The sequence below is a fragment of the Camelina sativa genome, unplaced genomic scaffold (genome assembly GCF_000633955.1).
Source record: "Camelina sativa cultivar DH55 unplaced genomic scaffold, Cs unpScaffold00507, whole genome shotgun sequence".
NCBI lineage: Eukaryota > Viridiplantae > Streptophyta > Magnoliopsida > Brassicales > Brassicaceae > Camelina > Camelina sativa.
Window position 1 is genome coordinate 96,147 of NW_010921714.1, and position 9,980 is coordinate 106,126.

Genomic DNA, 9,980 nt, shown 5'->3' on the forward strand with positions numbered 1-9,980 from the left:
TGTCAAAAATACATCCAAGTGTACAGAAAATGAAAACTGAAATCGCAGTCACCTACCTTCCTTGATCCTCCAAAGAGAAGACACGCCACTGCTCTCTTCACATCCTCATGACCAAAAATAGAAGGAGCGATCTTGGTGCAAATGTTTGCATATACATCTTGACTATCACCAAACTTTTTGAATTCTTCCTCCTAACGTACGAAAGACAAAACTGATAAATGAAATTGTACAACAAGGCTGCATAAAGCGATGTTCCAAGCAGGCCTAAATGGTTTATGCTAAACTAAAAGCACAAAAGCACAAAGTAGTTTTACTGAACACCATCACAGTCACTTGGGAGTTGTACAAAGAAGAAAATTTCATAAGGCCAACAGCAACACAAGGCATATTTGGTTTTTAGTGATGAACTAGAATATTGACAGCCCAGTAATCAGAATAGCTCAGCTACGATGACTTTATAGTTCATTGTGAAACAATAGCAATATTATAGGCTATAAAATGAAAAAAGGAAAAAAAAAAAAGATCCAAATGATGCAATACTAACTTCGTCAGGAGTGAAGTTGGCAGGGCCACGAGAACTCGCTTCATTTGTGTCTTCCAATCCAACAACTCTTATGTAAGGCTGTCGAATTGCAACTGCACCTTTATGCCTACATCAGAAGGTTAACAAAAAAGTTCATTACTATTGGTGCAACTTTACTAGAAAACAATCTACACTCTCATTTGACATAAACTAAAAGCTTACGAGTTAGATGATGATGAAGCTTGGAAAATGCTGTAGATACCCATTACTGTCAGTCTGGTTCCAGGTACAATTGTTTGTACAAGATGACGATCAACTGAGAGAAGCATATTCCTTGGAAGTTCTCCAGTAGGAACATCCTTCAAAGTCAGAAGCATTTCATATAGAACTGCTTACACTGAAAAATAATACAGATAAAAAAAGAAGCAACAGATATATACCTCCGGATTCTCCTGTAGCTTTAATGTCTGCTGATCAACATACTGGCTCCTATCAGGAACCACCATCCATGGATCAAGAGGGCAAGGTTCTTCCCCAGGCTAAACAAAATCCAATTGGTCTTATCAAAACTCAGGATAACTACAAACATAGATTACCAACGAATCAAAGAAATCTTACAAGTACCTGTGGAATATTATCACATGATCGAGGAACAATTGCCCCACCAAGACCCGGGCGACATGGAACTTCCCTTGTTTTTTTACAATTCTTACATACTAAAAATACGTAAGTGGCCTTTGCTTTCACTCTCGAAGCTGCAATGCTGATCCCAGAGATTTTAACCAATTTTGAGATGTACTGGGCCTGTGGAAAGCTAAAGTAAATCTCCAGACTAAAAGAAAACACATAACAGATAACATTTAAATCAGACTCTAATAAAAACAAAGACATACCCCAAGTAACCGCATTGACACTGGATCCTCTCTTGAAGTCAGTAAAATCTGAACATCCTTTGGCAAAGGTTCCTCCATTTCCCCTCCCTCATTAGCTTCCCTCATTTTCAATCCAGCCAAAACTTCACCAGCTGCTTTCTCAAACTGCAATATAAATGATTGATTAGTGCCAACTTTTCACAGATCTGACCAAGAAATCTCTCATGTGCAAATAGACACTCGTAAACTGAAAAATTATGAATCTTTCTGTAACACTCAAAACACAAATGTTTTTCCAAGGCCTGTAAACATGTCTATAAGAACTAAATAAGCAGTACAGAGCTTGATTAAGCCAAAATTTTCTAAACACTAAGAAATCTCATAAAAACACCAATACTTTTAGGAACCCTAATATCTTTAATTCAAACGGTGAAGAAGAATTGCGGTCATACCACAGGGAGATAATCAGCAGGAGCGGATCGGATTAAAGACGGGAGATCAGAATCGAAGGCCAGGAGATCTTCGAGGTGGACAAGAAGTCTCTTAGGGTTATCGATGAGAGCTTCTCTGTAAGGGAAGCAGTTCTGCTCGATCTCGAAATTTCGAATGAATTCCTTAAATTTGGTTAAGACGGCATGGGGGCTGACGGTGGCGGCGTCCCCGGCCTCCGGGAACTGCGGCTGGTCGCTGAAGTAAACTGCGCCTTCGTCCCAACCTGACATCTTTGATTCGTCTCTGTATCTCTCTCTCGAAAGTTATGAGGGAAAAGGGGTTTTTACTCGCGATGACTTTTGGAGGGAAGAGGGTGGCGGGAAAACGTTGGGCCGGGCCCAAATGACCTATGAACGGATTTGGTTGGTTGGGTTTGCTTATTTTGGGTAGATCTAAATCTAGATAGTAATTATTTGAATCAGCCGGATATGGATCCGGATCCTAATGACATTTAAAAAATGTGGTCCGATATCTGGATTACATAGTAATATTCAATGTTTAATATGATTAATTACAGAAAATAGCCTTTTTTTTGTAATTCTTATCGAAATAGGTCATTTTCTCTGGATTCTCGGAAATAGGCCTTTTATAAGGAGAGTCAATTACATATTTACCCTTTATGTTTCAAATTTACATTTTTCATTTTTAAATAATTATTTCAATCTTTTATGGACGAGAAAACGATGATGACGTTACCATTCACACGCCTCACAATTAAAATAGTTGGTTGTCGATCCAGAAATCGCCTCTCCTCTCTCAAGATATCACGAGGGTTAGCCGCCATTGAAGACATCTTCGCTTATCTCAATTTTGTGGTTCCTCATTAATCATCTCCTACCTTAAATGAAATCGGAAATGTCGTAACAGCGTCACCTCCAACTCCGTAGTAAATCTGAGAAATCTCCCCCGTCAGCAGTGATTCCGTCATTCTAAGTCAGTCATCTTCTTCCTTCATTTAACCGATTCCGTTTTAACATATCTGTGTACATCAGATTCATTTGTAACCCAATGTCATTTTCTAGGTTTTGTTCCGCGCGATGAATGTTCTCACCAGTACCTGTGATGATCTGAATTCAGAAGGTTCACGTAAGTCATCTAAGATTACAGTATTTGTAATAAGTATGTTTCGGTTTTCTTGAATACTGTCTTCTAGGGTATATTGTAACATGTATCTTTCGCTTCCCATCGATTCTGTCTTCTAGGGTATATTGTACGAAGTATGTTTGAGTTTAGAGGAATACTGCCTTGTAGGGTATAGTGAGTGAAGTATGTTTGGGTTTAGTGGAATACTGCCTTGTAGGATATAGTGAGTGAAGTATGTTTGGGTTTAGTGGAATACTGTCTTCTAGGGTATAATGTATGAAGTATGTTTGGGTTTAGTGGAATACTGTCTTCTAGGGTATAGTGTAACAAGTATGTTTGGGTTTAGTGGAATACTGCCTTGTAGGGTATAGTGAGTGAAGTATATGTGGGTTTAGTGGAATACTGTCTTCTAGGGTATAGTGTAACTGTCTTTTGGTGTATAGTGAGTGAAGTATGTGTGGGTTTAGTGGAATACTGTCTTCTAGGGTATAGTGTATGAAGTATGTTTGGGTTTAGTGGAATACTGTCTTCTAGGGTATAGTGTAACAAGTATGTTTGGGTTTAGTGGAATACTACCTTGTCGGGTATAGTGAGTGAAGTATGTTTGGGTTTAGTGGAATACTGTCTTCTAGGGTATAGTGTAACTTTCTTCTAGTGTATAGTGTAACAAGTATGTTTCAGTTTAGGGGAATACTGCCTTCTAGGGTATATAGTAACAAGTTTGTTTGGGTTTACTGTAATACTGCCGTCTAGGGTATATTGTAACAAATTTGTTGTAATACTGCCTTCTCCGGTTTTGATTTGTCTAGGTTCTTTGCAGTACCGCCTTGTAGGGTCTACTGTTAGTATTATGTACCCCTCCCGTTTAACCTGTCATACTTTCTGTCAACAACGTTAATATGAAGCTTATATGAGGAACTGAACGGAAGTGCAAAGATTTACAAAGTCTGTTTTACGATTTTACTGTCTTATAGGGTGTATTGAGAATACACTGTTATAATAAACCGTTGTGATCTTTGACATTTCCTTTGCAACTTTTGTACTACAGGCTACCTTCCTCACAGGCTTTTCGAAGTTGACTGCTGTCCTAGTCATGCCGTTCGGATCAACTCCTACTCGAAACCTCGATACTTGATAGATGTCTTGTGTGTCTTACAAGGGCTGCCTGAGTTGGATTTGTTATTAGCCTCACCTCTTGGTTCCTTGTTTTCTCTACCAGTTCGTCAAAGTTCGTTGTCTGGGCAATTAGTTCACCAGATGTTATGTAGACAACTGTGTACTGAAAAGAAGGACGAGCTTTGGTTTGCTTTTGGGGGGGGAAGGCTTTCAGATTTTCTCTAACTGAATTTGCGGATGTCACTGGTCTATCCTGCTCCCCTTCACTCCCCTCGTCTGAGATAGCTGCCGCTACTACACATGATGAAGGAGAAGCTCCTTACTGGTATAAACTAATTGGTCCAACTCTTGGTTCAATCACTGTGAAGGACATTGTTATTTTGTTGAAGGCTGAACCACAGATGGCAGTTTGGCGTAAGTTTAAACTTGCTCTCATTGTTATTGTAGAAGGGATTATGTTGTGCAGGACCCACCCTGTCAAACCATCTGTTGAAGTCGTAGAGATGGTAAAGAATGTTGACTTATTTCTGCATTACCCTTGGGGCCGCCAATCCTTCAACAGGCTCATGAGAATGGTCACAATTGGTTGTTATATTGAAGACAAAGACAGTCTTATTAAAAAGCTGAAGCAATCATCCATAGCTGTCCATGGATTCCCCCTAGCGATCCAACTGTTTGCTTTCAAAAAAAAGTCCTCTACTGCTGCAGTATATACCACATGCAGAAGATCTTTCAACTTTTACCGACCAAATTGTTAGTCGTCTTCCTAAGTGCAAGTCCTTCCATACATCGACCATACTGGCTCTTGAAAATGACCCACATGTAAGTGTATCTTCGTTAATCTGTGAATGAATGTTTTGTTTAATTAAAGAGTTGGTGAACTGAAAAACTTATTAATTCTTCAGTTGTAGGTTCAAATATTGACTCCAGAGGCAGCATCCCACCCAGTCTTCTGTTGTTCTCAGGAAGCAAATGCAGGGGAGAGGCAGTTGAATCAAATTTTCTCGACAGGTTACACCTTCAGGAAGCACACGTTGTCTGCTGGTGATGATTCTTTACCATCCATGAATGGAAGTTCTGTAAAACGGAATAACCTACATCGTACAAACTATGAAACTCAATCATCAGAGTCCGATGACAAACCTGCAAAGCATAGAACACGAAGGAATAACAGGTTTATTTACACCGCAGAGGATGTTAAAAAAATTGTTTGCCAGAAACTCCAAGACTTAAAACAATCATTATTAGCTGAATACCCTGGTTTCTCGTCCAGCGGTCACGCAATCAACAGGTGAAAGGAACAGATTGTCAACATGCTCTTTATCACAACAACTCCCAGGTACTACATCTTTGATCACCTTATCTTTACGGTTACTCACTCTACAGTCTCTATTCAATTGTGTCTTTCATTTTACCATATTGTTTCACCATGCTTTAAGTACAGTCTTGTGCTGATTTCCATTCATCATTTACAGCCAACGTCTGACCTTCCCATTTTGGATAGTCCCAATGCTCTAACATAACACACCCCTACAGTGTTATGGGTACAGAGCAAAATAACGAAACAGGTTATCTCTCACGCCATATAAGTTACATATCTGCACTTTGTATTATCCTCAACGGCTCAAACGTTTTTAAGTTGCAATTCATCTCTGTAGCACATCACTTTCAAATCTGAAGGCACCATGACCTTTACCAATATACCCTCCTCTATCAATCATACTCGTCCCATCGTCTCTGCGCACACCCCTTCACCACTAGAGGTTTGTCATGATTATAATTTTCTAAAAAAATTATAATCATCCGAGGTTAATAGATGTACTTTCGATCCCTTACTATATTTTTTCCTTCAGGCATCCGAAAAAGAAAGTTGCCCACCGATCAGTCCAATATCTTGTCCATGTCTACAAAACTCATAGCAAGCTAACATCAACAAAGGGTAGCATATGTCATGCGATTGATCTCTCCTGCCAACACCCTCACCTTAGAGAGAGGCGCTCGAGCCTCGCATACAAAACTTCAACTCGATTTTCCTTGCATTGTGAATCAACTTTAGTCAGACGACTATCATGCTCAGCTTGACTAACTTCATCTCCTTACCCGACCCTTGTCTAACTCCTCTATTTCCTGGTTCCATTCGACGCTATCACGAATAAGTTGAGAGCGTCAAAAGGAATTGAAACTGCATAGTTCTCCCTATGTCTTGATGTTCTTTTTTCTTATAAACCAACTAAACAAAATTAATTTAACGCCCTACTGTAACGCTATAAACAACTTTCTGCTATACCATTATGTATTGTGTTCTACGCATCATTTATAGCTTCAATCAATGCAGAATGTTCCAAATAGAGTACTCTACTCCTTTCTCATTTACAGTAACAAAATGTCATTCAATGTCACCTAAAACCCACATTAGAAAATTAATTTCCCTACCCACTAACCATAACATTGCTTCTCTATAAGACCTTATCATACGACAACCTCATCTCTACTTCACTTCTACATTCATGGAAACTCTAGATATAAATATTGCCCTAGATATTGCTTCGCGTGTGGGTCGTGATTGTTTCACTGATCTTCGCGGTATGCTGGCGACCTCCAAGTTCTACCGGAAACTCACTCTTCGTAAGAGGGTCCTGCGGCATGTTTCACTTCAATTGCTCTTATCCAATGCTTCCCTGATCAACACGGAATCCCCTTTCCGTCCTTTTTTTAATGCTTGTTTAGAGTCTAGTAACAAAACGACTTTTTACCTTGAAAGCCTCAAACTTGCAATGAAGGAAGGGCAAGCAGAATTAGCGCTGGAGATGTTACTTGCAATCCCACCTCTACACCCGCATGGTACCTTCGCAACCGGTTTGTTACAATTCTGTTTAGGGTTTTATCATGAAGCACTTGAGACAATTGATAGATTAGTGAACGAGCTTGGGTCATTTGAAGCTGCAGATGCTGTTGGAAGCTCTGTTTTCCGTCACATTATGCAAATTGGTCCCGTCAAAGTTTGGTCTCACACTGACACTTGGAAATATCCAGACCTTCCACGTTGCCGAACATGTAACCTTAGTAATCGTTGTCGAAAGTGCTTTTTTTATTGGTTCACTGTTATGTACCTCCTCTTATGCTAAGACGAGTTTCGGTTTTTCTCTTAATATACGGTTATGTAAGGTTTTTCCCTGTATGGTATTCCCACTGAAGAATTTGACAAACACTCGCATGGTTTTTACCTTCAAACCCCCACTTGTTCTTTTAGTCACTTCGCTTAACTACTCTAACACAATTTTACAGTACTATGCTAATATTGACTATTTCACCATAGATACTTAATGTAACATTTACTCTCATCTTACACCTATCATAACTCTAACATCTTTTCATCGCCTAACCAAGAGCGAGCAAAATCGACACTACTGTTTCAACAACAAAAGTTAATTTCACATTTACTCGACTTTCAACTGCCGCACTTATTGCTTTTGCTTAACTACTCCACATCCGTAGTAGCAAATCACCCCCCTATAAAAGTAATACCTCAGCTGAGCTATTTCAAGAACTCACACAATATATATCAGAAATTGTAGAAGTCATGGTTTATATTCCACATGTCCTTCTAGACATAGTTAGAAGAGTGGGAAACAATGGTTTCTGACATCTAGCGCCATTTATTTCTGGAGGTAACACTTGGAAGAGCCTTGCTTTCGACGAAATTGTCTTAGTGGATGTTGATATTGACGAATACATCTTCGTCAGCCAACTTTGTTCTGAAGGTTCTCTCTACAGACCTTTCTTACTAAGATGCCTCGACGCTGGAAAGCTGACCGCGCTTTACATAGAAGGATTACGCCTGTTAGCTCAAGTAGGTCCGTCCCTACGTTGAATCTATCTTATTTGTCAAGCTGGTCCAAATATTGTCTACGCATGTTTTCCTCTTGGCACATTCCTCATTTGTTGTGGGTCATTTGACCAAGGCATGGAAGTTTTCAACAGTTTTTTTAGAATCATTCCAACAATCGATGAGGCAATTGGGATTGCAGAAGTGGTTATGACAACTGTAACAGAGTTGGGCACACCAGCACAAGGTCTCTATGAGAATAGTCTCCGCTTCAGTGGGCTCCCTCACTGTTTTTTGAACAACTTCGCAACGGTCCATCTTTGTCCCAAATGTTTTGAATTCTTGTATGCTACACGCATTCAGGATTTGTGTTAACACCTGATAACACAATGTCTACCGTACTATGTATTAACTCTACTATGTCTGTCGTAGCGATTTCATCTTCTATGTGTAATTACTGCTTATCTCCCATGTATAATAACTGCATTTCCTGTATGTGTATTTAGTGCTTATCATCCACCTTGCAATTTGTTCTATGTATAATTACTGCATTTCCTGTTCTTCTATGTATAATTACTGATTATCATCTCAAATTCCTTGTATCTTAACCAAAGCTTATTTTTATTTCAAATATAGGTTTTACAAAGAGGAAGGGAAATAACAGAATAAATAACGACATCACTTCTAATGCCTGCTGCGGCGATCTCCCCTTTCCAAATTCTTCAGAATAAAATGGTACTATCAGGGGGTAAGAACCACCAACTCAAAATAAACCTCCTTTCTCGCCGTCAACTGGTTAAGTACAACCTGGAAACCATCAACAAGCCCACAGTTCTAACCATGACTTCGTACATAGCAACCGCTTCCATCCAAAATGCTCTAAAAGGTGCGATAAAAGGTAATCCATCGGACTACAACTGCTTTGGTTACCAAAAAACATTCATCCAACCTACAAAATTACAATCATCTTCTCAGCATAATTCCTATTCGCAGCACATAGAAAGACCGGGCCATATAATAATGGTACTATCAACTGACATCTGCACTAAACAGGGCAAAACAGATATAACATTATTGTAGTAAAGGAATGGTATCTTCCTAACCAGCCGAACCTTACTCCACCACAGTGCTGCAGGTGGCCCTGTGATGCCCTGCTATATGGCAAATTGTACACTTATGCGGTACACCCTTCCGCCTTTTAGTACCCTGCAAGCATAGACCAGAAGCGAAGATGTAAGCTCACATATTGTCATCTTCATCTAGTTTTAATATATGAAAAAGTTGAAACCATTACCACATGTTCTCCAGTAGAAGGTATCCTCCTTTTCCTTCTCCAACCTGGTCCTGGCGGATTTGTAGGCGGCGCGAACTGTGTTTCTTCAACAGCTGGTGGTACTACGATGTCACACTTGTTTGGGAGCGGAAATATAAACTCTGCATATGATCTACCAAAAACATCGACATTGTAAATATTTCCCACAAGTGATGGGATATAGATACCATTAGTCCTAGCAGCAGTTAAAGCATGGCAGCAGGGAATGAGTAACTTCTGAAACTGCAAACACGAACAGCTCTTCTGCCCAAGGTCAACGTAGTATGCGTTTCCCTCACTTGTACTCACTTGGTAACTCCAAGCAGAGACTCCTTTAACAGCCAAACCAGCAGAATTTTTGTGCTAGCGAAGCATTAAGTTGTTCACAGTTGGACATATTGGATCAGCTTTACCAGCCAACCTTTTCGCCTTCGCACCCCAGACACAAAACCAGTTCATCAGCTTCACGCGGGTAGCGTCCACCATACTGACTATAGGAAGTTCAACAATCTTGGCTACGGCGTCTGATAACTCTCTAATTTACATGTTTTTAGCATCCTTTTTTGTCCATATTTTGCATTGTTCATACCTCTAACTTAGCATTTTTAGATCATTTACTGTAGGAATTCACTTTTAGAGCATTTAGGGTGTTGCATTTCTGCATTTTCATATTTTGGATGAAAACAGGTGCTAAAGAGCCAAAAATAGAGAAAAACACGGACAACTCGAGCATGTACCCGAAGGAGCCATCGAGCT

At 39.7% G+C, this 9,980-nt stretch overlaps 2 protein-coding genes across 2 annotated transcripts in view; both read right to left on the reverse strand.

The window, feature by feature from the left end:
• LOC104773267 (DNA replication licensing factor MCM5) overlaps window positions 1–2,132 on the reverse strand; it is a 5,476-nt gene extending 3,344 nt beyond the window's left edge. Inside the window, exons 1-7 of the mRNA XM_010497844.2 lie at window positions 1,848–2,132; window positions 1,417–1,560; window positions 1,148–1,327; window positions 964–1,062; window positions 746–882; window positions 545–650; window positions 57–191 (exon numbers count right to left, since the gene is read on the reverse strand). Of these exons, the coding sequence (XP_010496146.1) occupies window positions 57–191; window positions 545–650; window positions 746–882; window positions 964–1,062; window positions 1,148–1,327; window positions 1,417–1,560; window positions 1,848–2,117 (1,071 nt within the window). The 5' untranslated portion in view covers window positions 2,118–2,132. The remainder of the gene's footprint in view (window positions 1–56; window positions 192–544; window positions 651–745; window positions 883–963; window positions 1,063–1,147; window positions 1,328–1,416; window positions 1,561–1,847) is intronic.
• Window positions 2,133–9,025: 6,893 nt separating this feature from the next.
• Window positions 9,026–9,980, reverse strand: part of LOC104773270 — a 29,125-nt gene continuing 28,170 nt past the window's right edge. Inside the window, exons 4-5 of the mRNA XM_019242622.1 lie at window positions 9,207–9,587; window positions 9,026–9,118 (exon numbers count right to left, since the gene is read on the reverse strand). Of these exons, the coding sequence (XP_019098167.1) occupies window positions 9,026–9,118; window positions 9,207–9,587 (474 nt within the window). The remainder of the gene's footprint in view (window positions 9,119–9,206; window positions 9,588–9,980) is intronic.